Raw genomic sequence first — 24,752 nt, 5'->3', positions numbered from 1 at the left:
AACATCAATCACATCTACTGTGGTTTCCAGACATAATTAAATGGTTTTGTGAATAAATTAGTAAAATAAAAGTATGAAGTGAAAAATTGGCAAAGTGTGGCATGAGAATTTTTACAAAACAGACATTTGATCCCCAGTGAGCAGATTTAATAATTTAAAAATGAAGATTTTTTTGACTTCTGAGTGTGTTATATCATTTATACAAAATTTCAGGACCAATTTCTTTAAAAAATCAAGTCTTAATCTCGTACTGACATTTTGAATCTGGACCTCTAGTTAAGGTTTGAGCTGCAAATCATCTTATCATTCCTTGCTGAGCTGTAGACTGGATTTTAAAGCTCTGATTTAATCAAAAAGAAAGAAAATGTGGCAGAAATTTAACCTAGATTAGGACTTAAGGTGTTCCAAACTCATTTTATTGTTAGCAATTAAAAAATAAATCCAAAACCAACCAGTGCGATCATTTGTTCTGACTTCCAGGAATTGTGTCTGGGGTCATTAATTTCTGCTTAATGCACTTTTGAAGCATAATTTCTCATTTAGACATAGTTCTTGTTGATACAGAAATGTGAGGGAACTTTAAGTCTTCATAAAATGTAATGAAAATTATTTTCTGAGAACTATTTTCAGCCACAAAGTAGTTAATGATTAAGATGTTTTGGTTATTTTATTGTTAAACTGGGAACAGATTTGAAAATCACCCTTTTTTGTTTCTCAAAACATATTTTCCCACCCTGAGCATGATGTAAAAGTTATCCCGACAGTCTATCTTTGGTTTGAAAGTTGCCAAATAAAAATAGCATTTAAGGTGTGACAGAAAATTGATCCCAACATCACACATGAGGAGGATCTACACCCCTGTGATGTGACACCCTTCAGACGGTTGTGTTGTGTGAGCTGAGGTACGGTGGCTCTGAGTGGGAGGGTACAGCGTCAGTTCTTGGTGGTGATCAGGGTTTGGTACAGCGGCTTCACGATGATGTGCAGGTAAAGGGAGCTGTCGATGAGGTACTCAGACGTCCGGCGGTAAAGGTCAGCCTCGGCCAAGAAATCCCCGTTCTCCTCTGTGCTCTGGTGGAAGTTGTAGACGTGTTTCACCACCACCTTCCCCTTCTGCTGAGCCATCACAAGCACCGTCTTCTGGAAGTTCACCCCAGCAAATTCTGCGCTAGATGTAGCCGGTGTGATGATGATGCGAGGGCGGCCTCCTTCCACACGTGTTGGCTGCATGGCGCCTGTTTCTGTGTACATGGACCTCATGGTGAGGGGTAACCAGCGCGGGGAGAAGAGAGCGTTCCAGGTCACTCTCTTGCTGGAGTCGTGTCCACTTGGTCCCAGCTGGGTTTGGAAGCTGGTGCTGCGGTCGTCTCGTGTGGGGTTGCTGATGATCCAGGGTGACCCCCACACTGGGGACAGGTAGTTCCTGGGCACGAAGAGGCTGCAGTTCACGTCAAAGTACTTGGCCATGCTCAGCGGCGACGCAGAGTGAAACTGGTAGGACATGTAGAGGAGGTCTCGCACTGACTCCTGATACCGTGCAAGGATCATGGACTGCGTCTGCAGGCGGAAGAGCTCTCGAGGAGGCATCATGGCGTAGCGTACAGCTCTCAGAGCGTTCTCGGCAGTCAAACCATCCGGCTCGTTCTGGATGATCCAGGCCTCCAGCGCTGCAAACAGCTCCATCTCGCTCTGCAGGATGAGGTCCGAGCGCTGAAGCAGAGACATGAGGAGCTGGCTGCTGATGCTCACCCACTCCCCACTCTGCAGCACGGACGACAGGTTCCACGCCATGTACTGCAGACAGCTGTCCCTCAGGGTCAGGTCTCCAGCTTGCAGGGCGTACTCATACCAGCCTGCTACATGACCTGAGGGGGAGTCCCGGGCCAGGTTCTGGGTCATGTACTGGGTGATGCCCTGCTGGAGGACAGTCACCTGGTACTTGGTGGCCAGTTTGTGCAAAGCTGTGGCTTGTTCCAGACGCAGGGAGAGTTCTCCACAGTACAGATACCTGCTCAGAGAAAAGGGACAGGAAGTCTGTGAAACTGACTGTGACCTAAACCAACTGTTTACTTTACATGCCTTCAACTACATTCACACAAACTGTGCATGCAAGCTCAGAGCTGCACAGCATGCTTAGCTTACTGTGCAAACCCTAGGTGCACATTTGCATGTTTTTTGTTTGCACTAAATACTCTTTACAGCACTGACAGAAGTGATTTCCTCAGGCTGGTGCAGAGCAGATGTGCTTTTTCGCTGTTTTTATATCAGCCTCATTAGCATTTGGGATAAAAATAGATTTTTTTATCGATTGCTCTTGCAGAGCTGGCTCCACATTGTCTTACTCACTGCTGCACCACAGAGGCTGCTATTGAGCAACCCAGCAGTTCACTGACAAATCAATTTGTTTTATACTTAAGTCCCAGCTGATTGATTAGCCCAGATTTAGGGCTGCTGTTGAAGAGTTCACCCCTCTAGAGGGCGTGGTAGCCCAGGAGGAGAGGGTGGATGTGACTCTGTTGGACATACACTGATGATCATTTCTCCTCTTCCCTCACCTGATGAACCTGTCAAACACAGCAGCACAGTCAGAGCTCTCCTTCAGCACCAGCGAGCTGCTGTTGCGGCTCATCAGCATCTCCTCGAACACGGGGCTCTGCAGGGAGAGCACCAGCGAGTGCACCTGGATCACCTTCACCTCGTCAGCGTTGGGCGTCTCCACCCTGAGAGAGACGTCGCTGCCGTTCCCTTGGAGTAGCAGGGCCTCCAGACGCTGCACCACAGTCAGGGAGTGACTGATGGTGTCTCCAGCTGCACTGCTGCCTCCACTCTGAGCTCCATCAGCTTTTGCTACACCTGCAGGGAGGAAACAGAAAGGAATGAGATTAACTAATGAATCAACTTGAATTAAAACCTCCTGACTCCAGAGCTCATGTGCAGAAGCTGCATGTGATTAATTTATTAGGGCAGATAGTGGGACAGTATCATCCCAATCCATGCCATTGATCGCTCCAGCTGCACACTCTGTCTGGATAATGAGAGATTGTAGGTCACGTTTAATTAAAGCTTCGTCTCAGTTGAGGCAGCTCGCCACCCCTCCTCCACCTCCGGTCCTCTGCAGGCTGCTCTATAACTGTTACCCTGATTCATAAACTCAAAGTGTGCTTCCTCTTTCTGAGTCATGTTGAACATTTGGCACTTCCTTTCCCCCTGAAAAAAGGGAACAGGACACAGCGTCAGCCTGAGATCTCTGATGTTCGCTTTAAATCACAACCTGGGCTGAGGACACGGGGGGAGATATCTTTGAAGTCCTAAACCAAAAAGACAGAGAGGGAAGTGTAAGAATTTAGAGGATGGAGCTTTTAAATGAACTTATTTTAATATAAACAGTTTGGTAAGTGTGTCAGACAGAGACAAACTAAATGAGTCACCTAGTTGGAACTTCAATTAATGATTTTTTTCCCCGAGCAGAGGTTATCAAAACCTTGCAGCAATATTTAAACTTTTTTAAAGTTGCTAAAAAAGAAAAAGTCATTTACATAGACACTAAAACAAGAAGCTGGACTTGTTTGTACAAATAATAAAGCTTTAAAATATAAATTATAACAAATAAAGAAAATAGCTCTTTATAATTTGCATTTTCATTTAGTTAGCTTTTAAAGTAAGATGGCATATTTTATCCCAGATACAGTCTGGTCCATTTTCTTCTGCATATTCCAGAGGAAATAATGCACAATGAGCATTTGTAGTGTCAGTAAAGCAAAATAAAGTAAGGATAAAGTTAAGAAAACAGCTTTTTACACCTCAGCAAACATAGAAATCTTGTCATCCTTCACTTTTCCTGACTACTAGTCTTTCAGTATCAAGGCCACAATAATAACACACAGCAACCTCATGATTTGATGGTAATAATTTCTCCTTTTCGAGCACTGAACGGTTTGTTGTGAACCATAATTTCTATTTCTAAAAGAGAAATAAAACACTGATTCCCTCATTCCCCTCAGGCCTTCACACACAAAGGAAACAGTTTAATTTTTCATGCCACAGTGAAAGTTCACTTGCCTCCCAGTCTGTAATCAACAACATAATCTCGTCCTGGATGATGATGTCTGAGTTGGTCATTCACTCACCTGCAGCAGCCGCCTGCAGACTCACACACACGACCACAAACAGCATCCCGACTTCTCTCTCCATCTTCTCTCGCTCTTCGTCTCCTGTATCCTCGCCACGTCTGACTTTCTGTCTGTCTGTCCTGCTGTGGAGGACGAAGGGGGTCTGTGTGTGAAAGTGGGACAGGGGTCTTCCTCGTCTCACACACACACACACACCTCATCGATCTGTGGGTGGAAACAAACCCGGGTTGTCTCCATGGCTACTCTGACTTTGATTCTGACTTTCCTGTCCTTGGGTATTAACGCCTGGTGTGTGGTATTGATTGGCTGAGGGGGCTGTGGGACTTTCAGACAGATGTGGGCTGAGAGACGGAGCTGAGGAAAACCTGGGGTTCTGAAAAATGTCGTTTATTCTCACTGAAAGTTTTCAGATCAGAAATAACTTGTAGATAAAAATGTGAAGGCAGTCGAGAAGCTTTACCCAGATCCAGACCCTCATTTAAAACCCTTCAAGTGCAAATTTACAATGAATGCACTGCAGGCATGCATTTAGAGCAAATATGTACAGTGTTTTGCAGAAATGTGTAAAAATAAAAAAAAAAGCTGGGAATCAAAGCACCTCTCAATTGGATGCAACCCGCTGTTCTTCTTTGCCACAGCCTCCTAATTCAATTTGTGCAAATAAAATTGAAATTTCAAGATTTTTTTATGTATTTCATTTGATGTGGAAGGAAATATCTGATTATCTGAAGCCTCAAAATAAATTATAGCAATTTGGGAACACAGTCCCTGGGTTTTAAAACAAAGACGCCTGTCGTTGGCTCTCTGTGCGTCTCTGAGAGGATTGAAGTTTGTAGTTTTATTGCCTGAAGTTCAGAAAGTCGATACCCCTCGTGCAGATATGTGTGTCAGTGTGTTCACCCACTTTAGCTCATGTGCGTGATACAGCAACACAGGCAATTTATTCACAGCTCCAGGCTACAACACACTTCATTAGAGGAGAGTAAGTTACACGATCAATGTTTCACTAATGATTTCAGCCCAACACATCTCTCTTTTTTTCTGTATCTCCGAAATAAAACTCAAGCAGAGTGAAAACACAAGAAAAGCCTCTCAGCAGCTGTGTTTTACCACAGTTATAAAATCTAAAGACGGGATTTCGTGGTGTCATGTCAGTATTGATGACCCAGCCTGTGTGTGGTGACCACATCGAGTCGATGGTGCTCCCACAGGATGAGTTCATCCATCCTGGCCTGACGCCGTTCAGACACAATCTGTGTCTGGATCCTGGATGTTGGCCAGCGGGTCACTCATCTGTCAGTGTGCCTCACTCTGAAAATCAGGGCTGGGACGATATGCTTTTCTTCCCATCCAGTTCTTTTGCAATTGAGGGGTGCCCATTCAGTTTAAACTTCAGTTCTTCAATATTTCCAACTTTTGCAATTTTTTGTTCACTTCTTAAACACCAGACCATCTGAAAAAGTTGAATGATGATGAAAATGTCTACAGACTTTATCAGGAGCCATATTTTTCCCCAAAAAATGCAAATCTCGTCATGTTACTTGATTGTCGAAGCAAATCATTCTACTGAGGGAAAACAAAGACTAAATTGAAGGATTAAAATTTGAAAAAATAAAAAATTTTGAACACGATTTAGAAAAAAAAAACCTGATACTTATGTGGATCATTTTTTTCACCTACCCCTACAGGATATATTTTTGTGTCAAATATTTTGCATTTAACTTAGTTTTGGATGAACAGCTTGAGAAGTTTCAGGCATCATTTGTGGAAAAGGAGAGAAGAAACATGGATAAAAGTTTGTGACTCTTTCTTCCTCAGACAGTCAACACACATCTTTCTTTTCATCCAGTGTTTGTTTTTAAATAGCTTTTATTTTGATATTTCTGCCTTGATTTTGGAATAAAATGTCATTTGTTGCACTGTGAGATGTGAAATTATACTTCACACTTTGATGTTGATTTTTTTTTTTTTTTTTTCAAAATGTGTTGTTTCCTTTATAATTTATAGCTTACAATTTATATTGTTTTAATATCTAATAAACTTTTCTCAGTTTGGCCTTTCTGAAAAGCACACTATCCTCACATCTGATTCATACATTTTTACATTGTCTTTGAATAAATAATTACACTAGTGCTTTGTGTTGCTCTTTTGTGTTTTGATTGTATTTTGGTTTTTAAAGAAGGATCCGTCCCTCCTTTAATCCTATTGTATTTTCTATAACCAGGTTTCATGCAGTCCTAAATATGTGCAATCAAATAAAAGTGGAAAATGTTTTCTTTGTGTAAGTCTTTTTTTGTAATATTTGAGTGAAACAGCCCTTTAATCTCAATTAGGTTTAGAAGAATGTCTAATATCTGAGGTTGTAAGAGAAACAACAGACCATGATTTTTTTTGAAGCGAGGATGCTGCAGTGACAGCCAAAGTGTTCACCCACCACCTGCTATTAAGGATACTTCTCATTGTATTTTCAAACTGTGTCCACTAGAGGGCGGAGCAGCTTTATCTCAGCAGCAGACAGGGTCTGAACAATGAAGAAGTTTCAAGATGTGATGCTCTCATCATTGAAACACTGCAAAAAAAAATAAATTTTACCAAGTGTTTTGTCTTATTTAAAGTAAAAAAATTCTTTTTATGCTTCATATGGGCCACATTCAACTTATTAGTCAAGAAAAATGTCTTGTTTTAAGTTATTTAAAGACAAAAATGGGGTCTGAATTGCTTGTAACAAGTCATTTAAAAAATCTGCCAATGGAACAAGAGAAATTTGCTTGAAAATTTGCTTAAAACTAGAATAATTACTTAATATAAGTAACTCTTCTGTTGCTCCACTGGCATATTTTTTTTACCTGTTACAAGCAAATTAGACCTCATTTTAGTCTTTAAATAACTTGAAATAAGATGTTTTTCTGGACTGATCAGGTGAATGTGGCTCATATTAATTCAAAAAAGACATTTTCTCCTGAAAATAAAGTAAAAACACTTGATAAGATTTCTGGTTTTTGCAGTGAACACACACATTGAATCTGTCTGCTGATTGGAAACACATAATTCAAATATTTTGATCTTAAATGAGTACACAAAAATTAAAATGTACCAAAAGGGCAGGATTTACTGATCTCACAGGTACAAACTGTGCTTGAAGATTTAAGATTGCAGAGTAAGACATCAGAGAAGAGAAGGTAACAAGAAAAAAAAGTTAAAGTCAGTCAAGATTTCTAATTTCTTGCTCTTAATCAAATAAAAGATTGGTGCTCTGATGTAAAGCTGAAGAGCACCTCTTTGTCTATAATTCACATAATTAAATTTAAGACTTTCTCACAGAGGTGGATCTTCTGCATCCCATTTTTTACAGTCCTGCATGTTTGCGTTTCAAGCCCTTAAGCCTCTGTTACCCAATCATCAATCACCACTGCTGTTTCAATGAGCTTAAATCAACTTGACGCTCTGTAATCACAGACCTCGGTCCATTGATTTCTGCAGGAGAGCTGACCAGTAGGAGTAATCATGAAACCATTAGTGCTTGATGTTTGTTTTATAAGAAAATAAAGTCAGATGAAAGTTGTAATTGAGTGACTAATGCAACATCTGAGCCAGACAGAGTCAGTGCTTTGGTATGATCTGAACAAATAACACAGAAATGTGATCTTTAACGAGATAATACTTCATGCAGGACACACAGTCAGAGCTGCAATCACTGAGGAAGTGATTGATCGAGCCGTCCTACACAGAGCTAGTGAAATATAGTTTAGCTTTGGAGAAGTTGCATTTATGCAACATAAACTTGACCCTGGTAGATTTCATATGTTTACACTCGAAAACAAGAGTGTAGTTTAAATTTAGATCAGAAGTGTTGCATGAATAAGAAACACAGAGATTTTGAGCACATTAAGCCAGATAGGACGTCAGTGTTTGTCTGAATAGCTGCTCACATTACAGCCGCTGAGCCCCTTAAAGCTGCAAAGAGCAAATGTCTGGAGGTCTGAGGTTATGGCATGTGTCCAGACTGAGGTGACCTCGAAGGAGGACTCGGACTGAGCATCAATTTATCTCAGTGCAGCAGCTCCATTAGCTTCCCTTGTCTCTTTCATTCAGCAGCTCTTGGGATGAAAAGAGGCAGGTAGAAAGTGACTGTAAATCTGAGCTGCCTATAGATCCTGGAGGCGTGAAATTGGATCCATGAGTTATTAATCCAGCACAGAAAGGGTCGTTATACATTTCATTACAACCTGCTGCTGTAAATATAAAATTATGTAATATCTGGCATGCATACGTTGGCTTCTTACATGCACAGATTAAATAAAGACTCCTTGCTTTGCATAGCAGCATATATTGATTCTATGCTCCAATAGCATTGTTCTGCAAAACAGAGCTCATGCTTTGAAAAGTAAAACTTTGTATGACTCATGGAAGGTAATTACTGCTGCTTGTTGAATATAAACGGCTGCATCAGGATGATAAAACAGAAAGCATCATAAGCAGATTCATTCTTATTTATTCTTTCTGCATCATCAGCCTCCATCCTAACAGCTCTCATCCATAACAAGTCATGTCTTCCAGATCGTTAGCTAACAAGGCTGATTGTTTGTCAGAGTGACCCCTGCTGTGGAGAGAAATCAGAGATTTAACCCTCAGTGTCTCAGATAAATATATAAAATTACTTCCAGCTGCAGGGTGACGGAAGCCAGACTGGGTCACAGCGAGCTCACGCAGACCTCAGGACTGCAAATAACTGATTGGAATTCTCTGAATCTTCTTCTTTAATGCCTCGGTGCTTTGCTTTTGTAAACAATTTGCAGACGTGAGACAAGCTTCCTCAAATAGTTTAGTTAAATTACCGACATGTTTGTTTTCCCAAATCTGATTTTTTTGCCCTGTAATTGTGTTAGTTTTAACTGCTGTCGAGAATACAAATGTGAAAATTAGGAAGTTGCCACAGCTTGGTGTCCGAAATATATTGTCCCTACATGTCATGTAAGCGTGAATGCGTGTGTGTACTTGTTTTGTCACATTATTGGGACATGTGCCTGATTTCATACCCTGTAATGGGGACCTAGTCTTCACAAAGTTTGTCCCAGGAATTAAAACACTTTTTGGGATCGGTGGGGGACAATGCATGCCTGGAGCATGCATAGAAACAGCATCAAAGAGTACTCCATGTCCATACCTCAGCTGCTTACCACGCACGATGTTATCACAAAACAGTCATAACATTTAGTTTTTGCTCAGATAACAGCCTGCTTCCCTATGTCTAAATAAAGAAAATCTCAGCGTCAAACAAGTTTTGGAAAACCTCTGCCCATTCTGATACACAAACACCATGCTACAGACTCGATAAGCTCTTATCACAACGTCCTCTGACGACGTTTATCCAGATCTGTCAAACACACAGAGCTCGTCTGTGGATATGGTTAGCTGCTTTTTCCAACATCGACAGTGAGCTTTCAAGCTCTGCTTTTAGCAAATACTTAACACATCTTAAGAGAGATGAGAATCTTTTTGTAGCAGTTGTCAAACAATCAAGCTACATTTTATTCAACATGTGATTTATATCACGCTGATTGAAGATTTTAAAGAGAAGGAGACGAGGAAAATGACATAAATTTGGATTCAGATATACAAAGAGGTTTTTTTTTTTTGCAGAGTGGTGAAAGATTTAAAAATGGGACAACCTGGTGGTAAAAGTTGAGATATTAAAGCCTAATGCAGATATAAATTCTGAGGGAGACACTGAGCGATTTAATCATGCCTGCAATTTCAAAACATGCACTAAAAGTAGTTAAACCACCCATAAGCTTACATATATCCACATACTTTCTCAAAATTCTGGCAAAAGCACCTCTTCTTCTTTCTTTCTTTAAACTCAGTCACAGTATGACTGTTGCTTTAACAGGTTACATAATCTGTCACCAAACTGCAATAAAGCACACATGATCCAAAGTGCTACTCTATGATTATGAGTGCTAAGTGCACATGTGTACCTTAAGCATCAAGAGTGGAATCTGGAAACACATTAGTCTGCGTACTATGTTTATTTTGCTTGTCTCATTTCCAGGCTGAATATGAAATTGGATCACAGAAGGAGAAACATAAATGCTCTTAATTCTCCGTCAGACTTCATCTGCTTTTCCATCCGTTTCTCTACATTTGCACTTTTTTTTATCAGTTTCTTTTTGATCTGTTTCCTCCCTCACTCACCTCTGTCCATCCACAGATGAAACCCTCCCCCCTTCTCTCCTCCCTCACCCTCTCTTTATCATCTCCCCCCTCTTTCTCCCTCCGCTCACTTGCTGCACTGATGAACCAGCTGCATGGACTTCACGTCTCCTCCTCCCCTCTTGTCCACCTCCACGGCTCCTCAGCGAGTGTCCAGCAGCGATGTCGGGACTCTGTCGGACCGGCTGTAACCCAGGAGGGGTGTCGCTGTGAGTCCTAGATGTGAAGGTGAGATTGAACACTGAGCAATTGAAGCTACAGAAACTCTTTTTTCACTGTTTATCCACAGAGTCTGAGCTGTACAAAGATGAAATGTTTCTGTTCCTTGAGCAATCAGCGCTGTTATACATCACTGACTTCAGATGTTGGTGCAAGGTACAGTCTTATTATAAAGTTATTTCTGGACGCAGAAATAGAGTCTGTGTTATCTCTGTCTTAACTGGTTTTGTGATTAAGTTTTTCTTACACCCAGCTTTTAGGTAACACCTACTTTCTCTGATATTTCACTCCTGAAAACTTCTCGGAAAGAGACATTTGTCATCATAAAGATTTCCTGTAGACTCCTGGATCCACAGGTCAGGAATTTGGCCTCCTCATGAATGAACTTTAAACAAAGCTCAAGTTCTGCAAATATTTAAACCCTGATTCTAGTTTTTACTGTAAGCACGACTTTTTCCATCTGGAGAAAATGATCTTTTTAAGGGAAACTTCCACTTTGTGAAATTCAGCTTCAAAACAGAGTCTGTCAAAGCTTTCACTTCATATGAAACAGATATGTATGCTGCACAGTAACACCGGCAGCATCCTTTATTTCCCAGCGCTGTTGTTTCAGGTGCTCCGTCTCTTAATGAATAATTAAGAGGACTCAGTGGAGCAGAGATAAAGTTCAGTTCAGCTTCCTGGGCACTGAACCCCCATCCCCTGCAGAGCCTTGTCATGTAGCCTGCAGCTGCATCTTAACCCTGGGAACAACATCCGAAATAATCTTCTAATCAGAAACATGCCTCTGCCTCTGATCTCCTCATGTCCCGTTTGCAGCTCTGGTTTTAGTCAGGGGGGGATTCCTCTAGGGATGCTGCAGCTGACGTTACACTGGGACAGTATGAGGAGTCTATCCTGTCAATACATCCGATCCCTCCTGTGCAGGAAGACTCTCACTGAGAGCAGTTCATTCCTTGTCTGCAGGGAGTGATGACGATGATTAGTCTGCACAGGAAACCTCCGAGAGAATGAGGTGTGATGAGGAGCGAGGAGACAAGTCTCACAGGTTTGATTTGCTGCTCATGGGATTGAAGTGGACTGAAAGAAGAGGCTGCTGGGATATTGATCATGTGTGTGTAATAATGGCTCCCTCGTGCCGTGTTTTTCAGCAGCCTTTAAAACCTGTAGAACGATCATCTTTCTCTTTCACTGCTGCTGCTCCTGCCGTGAGGCTCAGGAGGAGACGGATCAGGTGACAGAGGCTGAGTGTTACCTGGACATGTCTGCAGATGCTTTTGTAAACCGTCTCGTTTATCCTTGCTGAGCAGCTTGCAGCAGAGAGGCTTTGGCAGATATAATGTAACAGATGCTTGGTTCAGAAAGAAAACAGTAAGGGTTAAAGAAACAGATAATATAGGAATAAAAAAATTTAAGATAAATACATATAGTGAAAGCTCCCCAGAAGTTAACGTCTGATGGCTTCCTGCAGGATTTTGGAAGCAAACATCTTCATCCGTCACTTTTGGCTTTTGTAATCCAAATTAATTTCAGGAAAAATGTTTTTTCCAACTTCATAGGCGAGCATGAGCTACTTAAGCTCCTCCAATGTTAATATTTGTGTTTCTTCTGCAGAACAAACATTTCAATACATCACCTTTGGCTTTAACAGAATGTGGAAATGTTTTTCCTGTAACTAATTTTATTTTGAGACATGGTTCGTAAAACTGTCGACAAAAACAATTCCCTGATAAACTCTAAGGATGACTTTATTGCTTTGAATTCTTAAACTTAACACATTTCAGCTCATTGCATGATCCCCTCCTGTAGAGAGAATGAGGCTAAACATTATAGATGTGAGCATGTGTGCTCTCCCGACTCTCATGCTGTTATAAATAGTGGATTGGACATCTGATCTCAGCTTGTGCGATGATGTTACACAACAATAAGACACTTTTATAGATGGAATACATCGACATGATGTTCAACATTAAGAAAATAAAGTTTAAGGTCAACACTCTCAGATCTCATATTTCTGCTAGTCTTCAAAAGTGTTGTTAATTTATGAGCTGGATTAAAGTCTGGGTGATAAAACTCTGAGAGCATTTATTCAGACTTCTCACCAGTGAGAATATGTCTGCTGTGAGGCCGGACTGATATGAAATGTGAAGTTCAATCTGGGTTTTACGATTGCAACTTTGCTGCTGCATTTGTTATTTTGATTTTGAAACTAATCTTTATGAGTTTTTCAGTCTGTTTCATGTTTTTCCTGCCATGATAGAGAAAAAAAAGGGAAACTCACAAGAATAAAATTTATAGATGCACAAGGATAGAAAAGTTGTTTATTTACAAGAATGGTCGGAAATTTCCAGGAATTGGTCGTTATTTTCGATTTATGGCTATAGGCTATCAAAAGATTTCAGAAGTTGGGTGAAGTTTTTTAAAACTTCTGTATCAGACTTTTTCATTTTGTAAACGTTTCATTCGAGTTCTGCACAGAGGACAATGCAAGTTCTCCGGCACTGAGGATGTTTAGAGGAAAATACGTTTTTTGTAGCTCTCATTCTACCTTGCTGGGATTGCAGAGAGGTGTTGATTTTAAATAGAATAGAATAGAATAGAATAGAATAGAATAGAATAGAATAGAATAGAATAGAACTTTATTGTCACTGTAACAAGTACAACGAAATTGAAGTCACAGCAGCAATCAAGAAAACAAAAGTAAGAAAGTGTAGAGAAAGTGCAAAAAAGTCCATAAGAAAATAGATGGTGACAGCTTGTCCATCATTCTCATTATGGTTGTTTTTTAAAGTGCTTAACAAATAAAATTGGATTGGATTGGATTGGATTCTCCAGTCAGCCAGCCTCCACCTCCACAGGGTCCAGGACTGAGCTTCTTCAGCAGTCTGTTCGGTCTCTGTCTCCTGGATCCTGTCTGCTCACAGCTGGTGAAGCGCTTCCAACATGGCGTTGGTGTCTGATGTTAGCTCCGTTAGCCATGTCTGTGAATAGCATGATGCTACTCGGCCTTCTGGTATTCCCTCTGTTGCTGGGTTAGCACAGCTAGCTCGTCCATCTTATTGGAGATAGATCTTATGTTCCCAATAACGATGGATGGAAGGACAGGTCGATGTCGTCACTTCTTAGCTCACACCTGAGAACCAGCACGTAGTCCTCACCTCCTTCTCCTCACCTTGTGGGAAACATCCGGCCTAACACCAGTTAGCATTGACATGCTACAGGCTGCTAACAGCTGATTTCACATGTAAACAATGCAGCCATGGTTACATGTAGGATCTCCAGACAAATACAGGAGCAAAAATAGTAAAAAATATCACTGAAGCCGAAAAAAGTTTGGTGTCCATGACCAACAAATGAACCACACAAAGTAATGATCCACTCCAAATACAAAGATTATGAAAAAAAATGTGGAAAAAAAATGACAAGAAACGGACAAAGAAGAGAGAGCTGCTGCAAAAGGCAGCCATAGCCAACAGGGCGGCACCTAGCCGTCTTGTCCCTCGTCCCTTTGTAAAAGCATCATTGATGAGCTATTGATTGGGGAAAGCTGAATCTGTGAATATCTTTCCAACTTTCCTATAGTACTTAAAGTTAATTGCAGTAGTTATCTTTTCAGGATCCTTATACATATGCCAGTGTTATGCTGATGTGCCAAAAGATGAAATAATACCTCCTCTGTGAAACCTTTACTAAAGTATAACTTCATAAGATGCTCATTTTTGTACAGGTGCTGCTCTCCTGATAGCCAAGCTATACACTAAAATAGCAAGTTTATTCTCTGAAATTTAAAAGACTTATCTTGTTTATGTATCCTTTATTTCTTCAGTATGACCCTAGCCCTGTTATATTAATGTTCACAATTTTCAGTTAAGATTTCACTCTTTACATCAAAGATGATGACTGAATAATGTCCAAAAGAGGTCCATGTGAACAATTTTCTTTCCCAATCCATGACTTCTAATCCTCCTCCTTCACATTTCTCGTACTGAGATAAGCGAGCACAAAAACAAGCTAAATAAATCTGTCCACTATCGTTTTAAGATACGCCTTTATTTCTCTGCCATCTTTCCAAACTGGCTCATGATTACAGAGGTTATATAAAAGTTAGAGGGTGTTAATGGGTAACATTTGCAATACTGCTATTCCCAGGTTTAAATAATTGTCAAAAGAAATTCTAGTCTCTTCAGTTTTATGGTAGTATTAGTTTGAACAAGTTGTTCAGACATGCAAACAAATAGGATTGGAAACCTTTATCCGTTTATCAGAGCATGCAAAGACCTTCAGTTGCCTTTGAGCCGTGACGTCAATCAATGAGTCAGTTTTAGGAGCTGAGGATAAAATGTGGTTGACTCCGCTGACTCCCCTCCCGTCTGCTAACATGCGAACAAACACGATGCATCACCCTGCTCCCTCTCCGAACCTCCCCATCCTTCACAGAACACAAAGCGCAGTCTTCAGGCACATCCCTGGAGCCAACAAACCCTTTGAAGGAAATGAAACTCCCCTGTTGTTTCAGGAGCAGTATGAGGCAGCTCCTGTGCTGCATTACAACATTGATCACAATGATCGCTTCTTGATCCGTGGAGCTGAGGTGAATTAAGGCAGCCGAGCGCAGAGATATTCCTCAATTTTATGATCACATTCCGGCTACAGGCCATAAAATGTGCTGGTCATTTCAAGCACATGCATGAGTCTGGTGCATGAACAGCTTTTGCTGGATGTTGAGATTGCCCTGTTGGCGTCATGGTTACGCCAAGCGCCTGAGCATGGCTCCGTGATGGTGTTTACGTTGGTTAAGTGTCAACAAGAGGTAGAGATAGTACCGTCCAAATCTTCACGCATGAGTGGAGGAAATTAGGAGCGGAGGAAAAACAGGATGGAGAGCTCCTAGGTGAAAAGGTGAGATGAGGAGACGGAGGATAATGGCTGGAGAGAGGGCGGAAGGTGACAGGGTCAGCAATCAGCCCATCTGTTGTTATGAAGCTGCAGTTTAAAGTCCAAACTCAGACGTTTTACTGACTTAATATTTTTACAGTTTATCTCTGAAAAAGAGCAAACACGGCTGACTCACAGAGGAAAATATGAGACATAGAAACAAGCAGTAGGTCATCATCTGCATATGAGGAACTCATCCGGTGAGACACCTTACATTAGCAAGACGGTTCCTCTTCATTTGAATTCAACTCTTTCTCTGTTGTCTCAAAAGCTCCACCAAGCGTTTCAGTTCAGTTCGTATTTGTTCGTATTGGTACGGCACACATTTTGTGGATTTCCTTTGAATAGTCCTGGGACAGGTCCCCCAACTACCAAGACAAACTATCCCACTTTTGATACCTTTGTCGGGGTGCCAAACATCGTGATCCGACCCCCAAAGAAGATAAATTGCTGGATGTCCTCCATCGTTGTTCTTTTGTGTTGCATTTCTTGCTATGGCGTAACACTATTATGTAACTGATGCAGCTATCACACTGCAAAAAACTGATATCCTTTCAAGTGTTTTTGTCCTCTTTTGGTAGAAAATGTCCTCTTAGACTTAATATCAGCCACATTCACCTGACCAGTCCAGAATAATGTGTTATTTCAGGTTATTTCAAGACAAAAATTAGGTCTGAGTTGCTTGTAACAAGTAAAAAAAATCTGCCAATGGAACAAGAGGAAAGTTGTTGTATTAAGACAGTATTTAGTATTTAGTTTCAAGAAAAATTTCAAGCAAATTTGTCTTGTTCCTTTGGCAGATTTTTTTCTTCTTGTTGCAAGCAATTCAGACCTCATTTTTGTCTTTAAATAACTTGAAAGGAGACATTTTCCTGGACTAGTCAGGTGAATGTGGCCCATATCAAGTATAACAGGACAATTTTTAGACAAGTTTTAGTTTTTTGCTGTGTAGCACCAGGCTTGCATGCTGCCTACCAAGAGGGGGCACTGTTGGCCGTAGGCACACAAACAGGATCAGGCTTTACTGGTCCAATCCATAGACTGTGTAAAACATGGACATAGCCTCCGCGACATCTCCCGTCTGTTTCTGAAACCGTGAAATGAAGCCAATCCGCAGATGCAGCCACATTTGTTATGACGCCGGCTGTGCTTTATTCTTCCAACACCTACAGAGCACCTGCTGGTCTCGTGACCTAAGCTGTGTCTCTGATTGGAAAATCCAACAATCCTAATAACTTCTTAACCCCCGAGTTAGAAAAAAATCCACTTACTGTAAGGTGTGTGCTGATAGTGAAATCAGCGTTTTAGACCGTACAGGATTTCCGGTCTTCCTGCAGCCAGCCTCAAGCAGATTCTTGATGAACCGTGACTTTTAGCACTTCCACATAGGCTTCGGATGTTGATCCAACTCCTACCAAACTGTACTGATCCACACCACACCACTTGGTGGAAACGGGGCTTTACTGCACTAATAACAGTTTCCCTTTTCCACGGTGGATCAAGAGGAAAGAGATCCCCAAAACAAACATGCCCTCTGCTCCATGGGAATCTGCAGCGATAAAACATTTCCAAATCAGCTGTAACTTAAATCCACTTAAGTAACGGCTCAGAGAGTATTCTGGCAGCAAGATGGATGGTTTGGGATTTAGTCGATATAGAGTCTGTGGGTTCATGGCATTTAAAGAACACGCTATCCAGAGGAGCGGCGCGATTGAGGAAAGAAATGTACGAGTCATGTTCCATTTTTGTTTCTAGGGGAAGCGCCTCGGTCATGATCGACTGGCCCAATGTGTCAGCGTCCAGCAGTGAGGAGCTGGGCCAGAAACCTGAGGAGCTGCAGAGGTCCAAATGTGTCCTGGGCTTCATCCCCGTCATCTACTACAGCATCCTGCTCTGCGTGGGAGTCCCAGGTACGCTGAGAGCGGGGGATTGGTTTTTAAACCTCAGCTGAGCAGAAATATATTCTTCTGTTATTGAATCAAGGTATTTTAATGCACTTTATGATTTTATTAGGGAGCCGCAGGCTTAGTGTGAAGTGATATCTATTTATAACAAAAGAAGAAGCTGCACATGACGAGATCAATACATAATTGAGTTAGAGGTGCATTACTGAGCCCTAATGGACCTGAGAGCCTCGGCACTGACGCCTCCTCCCACGGGTCAAAAGAATTGAACCATTTCACGACTTTGTTGAGTTTATTAGTCTGAATTCACTCAGAGACAAATCTTACGTGGCTCTAAATCCGCTCCAGCATTGTTCTCATTACTGCAGCCCTGTCTTTGAGTCGATGGAGGCGATCTCGTATTGATCGAGTCAGAGTTTAGAGTGAGTGATGTTCAATGAAATGTCACAGGAGCGTTCAGCTGCATCACTTAATTATCCCCTCAGGGAAATAAACACACAGGCCAGAGAGTGAACACCCCGCACGCCTGGATGAGTCTTATGAAGAGCTTACATTCACCTCCTGCTGACAAAGTGCTTTGAAAATCAATTGTGAGGAAGATATTCTTTAGAGATGAGCTGGAAGGGAACATATAAAATCAATGGTTTGTAACCTGAACTGAGAGGAAAGCATTTTTGTTCCCACGACCTTGGAAAGGTGGAGTTATGTAACTCCTTCTGCTGAGAGGAGCAGAAAACGAGGATCTGAGTTTGCACAAATTATGAGCGTGAAACAAGCAAAAGCTAACGTAACTCTTCATCCACTTGTCTGATTTTCTTCTCTCTGTGTTTTTCTGACAGTTAACATCCTCACAGCGGTCGCTTTATCCCGACTCGCCTGTCGCACAAAGAAAGCTCTCTACTACTACCTCCTGGCAGTGACCGGCTCGGACATCCTCTCCCAGCTCTTCATCATCTTCGTCGGCTTCCTCCTGGAGACGGCAGTGTTTCACCGTGACGTCCCTGCGCTCCTGCTGCACTCTGTCAGCGCTGCAGAGTTCGCTGCTAACCACGCCTCCATATGGTCCACCGTGCCACTCACCGTGGACCGCTACGTCGCACTGTGCCACCCTCTCCTCCACCGCCAGATCAGCTACCCCGCCCGAGCAAGGAGGATCATCGTGGCGGTGCTGACGTTATCGCTAGCATCAGGCGTTCCATTCTTCTGGTGGTCGGATATGTGGAGGAACAGCCATCCGCCCACATCGCTGGACACCGTCCTCATATGGACACATGTGACTATCATCTACTTCCTGCCGTGCAGCATCTTCCTGGTGCTGAACTCTCTGATCATCCACACGCTGAGGGTGAGGCAGAGGCAGCAGCGCTTCGAAGACGAGTGCGGACCGAAGTCTGCACCTCCTCGAAGACTCGGGAAAACGACGGCAATGCTGCTCGCCATCACCTCAGTGTTCTCTGTGCTGTGGGCGCCCAGGACTGTGGTGGTCATCTACCACCTGTACGTGTCCTCAGTGCACAGAGACTGGCGCGTCCACCTCGCGTACGACCTCTCCAACATGCTGGCCATGCTCAACACCGCCGTGAACTTCTTCCTCTACTGCTTCGTCAGTAAACCTTTCCGTGGCGCCGTGCGGGACGTCGTGCTGCTACGAGGGGGTCCGCTGTACCCACGCCGCACTCTGCAGCAACCGCACGCCCCCACCAACGCCTCCATCTCCTCTCTGTACAGTGGGAACAACAAGCGCTCACAGCGGGACTCCACTCCCTTGTCACCTCGTAGGGCCCGAAAGCCCTCATGACCCTGGGCCTCCTTCTCCTCCTAATCAAAAACACCCATCATCCCACGGTCCCCGAGCTCTCCTGACCCCAGGGACGCACTCTGCATTCCTGCTATGACTGTGGACATCTGCCAGTCTGCCCTGGAGCCTTCTCAGAGGGCCTCAAATGAACTTTAAAGACATTTATTTGTTCCTTAAGATGTCAGCTGGTGCTTTTTGTTCATGTAAATCAGATGAGATGACAACCTATTTATTTTTCTTAGAAGAATTTGATCTAATAAAGTAGTCTTTTTGTATTTTTTTCTTTTTCCATACATGGTAGTCATGTCAGTGGATGTTTTTATAGAGTTACAGAAAAGAGATTTATTCAGCTGGAGAGCTTCAGGCTGTGCATAGGAAGATGTTATCTTTAGTGTAACAAGTCATAGAAAGAAAACTAAATTTGATTCATGGAACACTGCAAAAAACTAATCTTATCAGGTGTTTTTGTCTTGTTTCCAGTAGAAATTGTTGTTTTAGACTTAACATGAGCCATGTTAGCCTGACCAGTACAGAAAATGTCTTATTTCAAGTTATTTAAAGACATAAGGAGGTCTGAATTGCTTGTAGCAAGTAAAAAAAAAAAAATCTGCCAATTTTTTCTTGTTCCATTGGCATATTTTTTTACTTGTTGCAAGCAATTCAGATCCCATTTTAGTCTTCAAATAACTTGAAATAAGACATTTTTCTGGACTGGTCAGGTGAATGTTGCTCAAATTAACTCTAGAAATACATTTTCTACTGAAAATAAGACAAAAAAACTTGATAAGATTTCTGGTTTTGCAGTGAATGGTGTCAAACATGGCCCTAAAGTGATAAAAATGATGCTCTGTGTTGAATTAGCTAAGATAGGATAAAAGGACAAGATGTGAATTCTGCCTATTTTGCAAGTGTTTTAGGTAAAAAAAAAAAAAAAAACTTTAAGGACCTTTAAACGTGTCATCCAGCTTGCTTCAAAAAGGGAGAAATTAGGGTTTTAATTCCAGCCGTCTGCTTCCTCTGCCGTTGCGTAAAGATGCTGAATGCCCAAAAGACAATCCGCCTTTGCTGAGTGCAGCCAATCGAGCAAAGAAATCGTACCCCGTCTGTGCTCCCAGGCACAGAAACCACAGCTGCCTGGGCGAGTGTTTATTTTTCATGAGATGCAACTGGATGGAGCCTCAAATGAAAGCTTGCTGTTGAAGCGGCAGGAGAGAGGACCTCGCTCTTTACACAGCCCCTCCGCGACATCACCAAGTCGGCCTCCGCTCTGGCCAAGCAAACCACAGATTAGCCTGATGGTGTGCACAAACACACACTCTCACACACACACATACTCCCTGGTGGATGCTGCAACACTTCACACACACAGATGTTAGCTAGTACATTTCCATCTGCTCCAGCGGGACTTTTCAGGTTACATCATAACAGATTGATGAAAATGTCACTTATGTCCTGCTTTGGTTTATTTGCATCCAGGATTTTTAGATCTGAGTAGGTAAACGCTTGTCAACATGTTTACATTTACACGTTTTAATTACGGGAAAACTACACATGCTTTCACTTTGCTTTGTTAAGCAGCGTAATTCTTCTCAAGCTGGTTTCTAACGGAGCCTGAGCAGATTGAAAAGGGTGAGTTTGCTTCAACTTAAAGGGGCTGTGATGACTTTCTAAGCGAGCTTGAAAAGTCTCACTTCTAGATATACGCCTGACCGAAATTCACAACTTAGAATAAGATTATCAGCACCAATAAAAAATGTCTTTTGTCTTAGCATCCCAACCATGAGGGGCGGGACTGGACTGATTTACGGCACAGCGAAGCCTACCAACAACACCACGCCGTCTGATGAAGTTAAGATATGAGGAGACAGATCTGTGTTTTTCCCTGCTGAAAACGATTTCTTGGATTAATTTTGTTGTGACGGTGGACACTGGAGCCGGACTGGCAAAAACAAAAAGGACAGAAGAGCAGAAGAAAGCTAAACAGGAGAGTGATAGAGCACAAGCTAAAGGCTAAAACACGGGCTAAACTGTTTGTGCTTATGTTCATTCCAACCCACATGCCGCAGTTATTCTGCAGTGGTCTGTTCAAACTTGAGAGTCTATCACCAGGATTCAGTAGCGTCACACGTTAGACACGAATCAGAGCACCGGGCTGTGAGTAGAGCCAACTGTAGCGGGCTCCTAAACTACTGTACAAACTGACAAAGCTTGCTAGTTGTCATGTTTCAAACCTAACTGCTGATAAATACCTTACATCTTGGCATTGTATCTGGTAAAAAGTTGCCTTTCACATAGAAAAGTAGAGTTACAAAGAAGACCCGATCTCCATTCATTTCCAAAACAAGCACACGTCTTGTTAAGAGTCACGTCTTCATGACAGTGAATGTGATACTCAGGACTAAAGGTGTCACTGCAATCCACTTTAAACTGATAGTCCTCACTGTTCCTTTAACATCTGATTTTCTGAAGTAACACTGTACAGACTCAAATGTTTGTTTAGACACATAAAAAACCGTATTCGTCAGAAAATGTGGAGTCCAAAGTGAAATAGAAACAGTTAAAGTAAGTTGTTGGAAATGTCAGTGTGTTATCAGTGTCAGCATCGTGAGTGAGTTTCTGTAACTGGTGATGTAAGTGTCGACAGATCTTTGAGTCGTTGTGTAGCGACTTTCAATATGATATCGAACACAATATGCGTTTGTGAGTTTTGTTTTGTTGGTTTTGCAACAATATTTCCCTAAAGTGGCTCTTATTATGATTCCCTCTCACCCATATGATGGGATCCTTCCTGAAAGTCAATGTCCAATCACCACATGTGAAACATACATGACAGGATTGCACTAAGTAGCACTGTTAGCATCAGTGTTTAACCTGTTTTTGCAACACAAATGGGAAAATAGACTTCTACATAAAAGTTTAAGAGGTGGACTATGAAGCAAGTTTCAAAGGGAAAATCAAATATCTGTTTATAGTTTCTAATATTCAATAGAGTTTTTTGTCTGCTGACAGATCTAAGGCCTTGAAGATATAAAAGCATTCGTGAACACCTGTATTTCAGTGTTATATGGTGTATATGGTGTGTAAGACTGCAAAAATAGCACTTTCCATGCCTGTAAATGTGTCCAAAACTAAAAGAGTTATGTTGGAAATTTAGTGACTGTCGTTAAAAATGAGTTACCAAGTGACGCACGTTTCTGTCCCAAATTTAATGGGTTCTATTTTGGTTAACGCAGCACTCTTTCTCAAAGTTTCCTGAAGTCTGGCCTCCAGTTTTTGAATAATCCTGCAGACAGAAGTACAACCAACAACGTGGAAAGGCATCAGCCTGCGTGCAAATGTTTACAGCTTACTCATTTAAAACAGTGGTTTAAAAATAATAGTGGTTTTCTATAGTAGGACGAAACAGGAAGTTATCTTATAGCACAGTAAAGCACTGTGAGAGCCATGAAGAGGGATGATCTGATTCCCATGCCCTTTATATCTCACCACATCACACTTAATATCCCGACAGAAAAACTGCTAATTGTCATTTTAACACTCATTTATAAGAAAAGATAGAGGAGCTGATGTGAAACAGGTAACTTGCAGAGGCAGGCCCAGAGCAAATTATCACTTGAGAGCTGCTCCAGTAAGCCTGTTTCAGTCCCAATGGGTGTTTAAGAGATTTGCATGGATCAGGCTGCTGGTTTTTCAGAAACAAGCTCACTTAAAGCTGCACAGTTCCTTGCGCAACCTGGAGAATCAGATTTTCAGACAGCAGAGCTACAAAGTGAATCCAGTGTTTTGCATCCATCTGTCTTGTCACAAATATGTTTAAAAGCTTCACTGAACAATGCAAGTCTCAAGTGCTAAAGTAGGATAGTAAGATTCTTCTCCCCCTGACCACCCATTCAGGTTTAAAGTATCTGAAGTCAGCCACCTGCAAGCTCTCCTCTCTCTGCAGTCCTTTTTGTGTTTACTGTAACAGTACGAGACGCGGCATCTGCTCCCCTGAGTGTCGCCGTGTCAGTCCGCTCATGTCACCCAGGGCTCGTCCCACACTGAGTTCTGAGAGACGCAGAGACCAAACTGTTCTTTGAAGACATCTCCCGCTGCCTGACAATAACAGAGGGAGGCTTAGGGGGGCGTGTAGTGGCTGCGACCTTACACTGGTTTACCCCGCAGGGAGTCAGAGGGATCACTGAATAAACATCTAAGACAGTAATGTGATGCTAGCATGTAAGAGCAGGCTTGATTAAAGTTTAATGGAGCTTTCACACATTTAAAGAGCGGGTATAGAAGGAGAGGGCGCAGAGGTGAACCCCTCCAGCCACACGTCCTCTCTCTGCCTGCCACCTGTCCTTTGTGCCTGTTCAAACACACGCTGTTGTCTGCAGACTCTGCATGCATTGAGCCGGGCCTGTTGCTCAGCAGGTGTCAGAGAGCAGAGTGAAAAGAGTGAGCGGCAGAGAGGAGGAAGAGTGGGTCCTATCAGATGTGCGGATGTCTAAACACAGGAAGGATGGACACAGGAACAGCCTGCAGCGTTTGTCAGAAAAGCATCAGTCACTGTGTCACATCTTCGAAAATATATGCTTGATTTGCATGTTTCAGAGAAGAAACAAAGAAATTACGCATTCTTTCATTTCTCTTGCACGTTAAGAGGAAGTGTGTTTGGATGCACTTCACTGCAGCTAGATGAATGAAAAGAGATCAGATGTGTTATTAAAGTGGCTTTCATTGGTTGTATAATGTCATGTGATGCAGAATGAAACTGTCTGTAAGCACTGAAAGGAAGAGGAGAAATAAATGTTGAACAAAGAAATGGTGCAGTTTGTTTTCAGTGTTCCTGCACACAAAAGCTCAGCCTTGAAGATTCTGCAGATCAGACAGGTCGGTTTACGCAGCAGACTACAGAAAAAGAGTGAATATGGCCTGCAGATTTTATTCTATGTGAAGTTTTTCTGCAGCTTGTCTCCATACAGAGAGGCCTTGAAAGTTCAGACAGTGATGAATTCATCCCAGCAGAGTCAGAGAATAAAACTTTTAAGTGGAGAGTGTGTCTCTAGTGTTCTTTAAGGTTTTGGTTCAAGGAGACAGTGAATGAGTCTTTAAGACTGGTGGTGAAAACAGAGCCACCCTGCATGAATACAACAGCAAAAGATGACCCAGACATCCACAGATAGATCTGCTTCAGTCTGAAGGACTAAATTATAAAGGATGAGGAGCTAAAAGCCCGACTGAGTCACACAGAGGAGCTGAGATGAGAAAAATTACTCCAAACAAGAATCCATCCACCCTGAGCTCAGACGAGGCGTTCACTGAGAGAAATGAAGCAGGAAAAATCAGCTCTTGAGCAACAAGTGTGAGTGAGAGTAAACTGGAGGAGAGCAGGAGGTGATGATCTGAGGGTGAATCACTGCTCCTTTAATCATTGACAAAGACCTCAATTGCACAAAAACCTGTTACCTGTTATGTCACCAGCGCTGATGCAAGATAATGATCAGATATAAAAGAAAATGAAGATCATGTTTTCCTCTTTCCTCTGCCCCATCTTGGTTTACTCTGACAGGC

The 24,752-nt window shown here is 42.1% G+C and overlaps 2 protein-coding genes across 2 annotated transcripts; one reads left to right on the top strand and one right to left on the bottom strand.

The window, feature by feature from the left end:
- Window positions 1-109: 109 nt before the first annotated feature.
- Window positions 110-10,471, bottom strand: btbd17a (BTB (POZ) domain containing 17a). The gene is made up of 4 exons (XM_074662739.1): window positions 10,415-10,471; window positions 4,128-4,252; window positions 2,556-2,853; window positions 110-2,008 (listed from the first exon to the last, which is right to left on the bottom strand). The coding sequence occupies exons 1-4, from the start codon at window positions 10,438-10,440 to the stop codon at window positions 934-936; spliced, it is 1,524 nt and encodes a 507-aa protein (XP_074518840.1). The 5' UTR covers window positions 10,441-10,471; the 3' UTR covers window positions 110-933.
- Window positions 10,273-24,176, top strand: gpr142 (G protein-coupled receptor 142). The gene is made up of 3 exons (XM_074662744.1): window positions 10,273-10,571; window positions 17,253-17,407; window positions 18,241-24,176. Exons 2-3 carry the CDS (start codon window positions 17,269-17,271, stop codon window positions 19,197-19,199), a joined length of 1,098 nt encoding a protein of 365 aa, XP_074518845.1. The 5' UTR covers window positions 10,273-10,571; window positions 17,253-17,268; the 3' UTR covers window positions 19,200-24,176.
- The last annotated feature ends 576 nt before the right edge of the window (window positions 24,177-24,752 follow it).

The sequence above is a fragment of the Halichoeres trimaculatus genome, unplaced genomic scaffold, assembly GCF_033239565.1.
Source record: "Halichoeres trimaculatus isolate MK-OKI-2021-1 unplaced genomic scaffold, fHalTri1.1 fHalTri1_scaffold_23, whole genome shotgun sequence".
Classification (NCBI taxonomy): Eukaryota; Metazoa; Chordata; class Actinopteri; order Labriformes; family Labridae; genus Halichoeres; species Halichoeres trimaculatus.
This window is presented reverse-complemented; position numbering and strand designations above follow the sequence as displayed.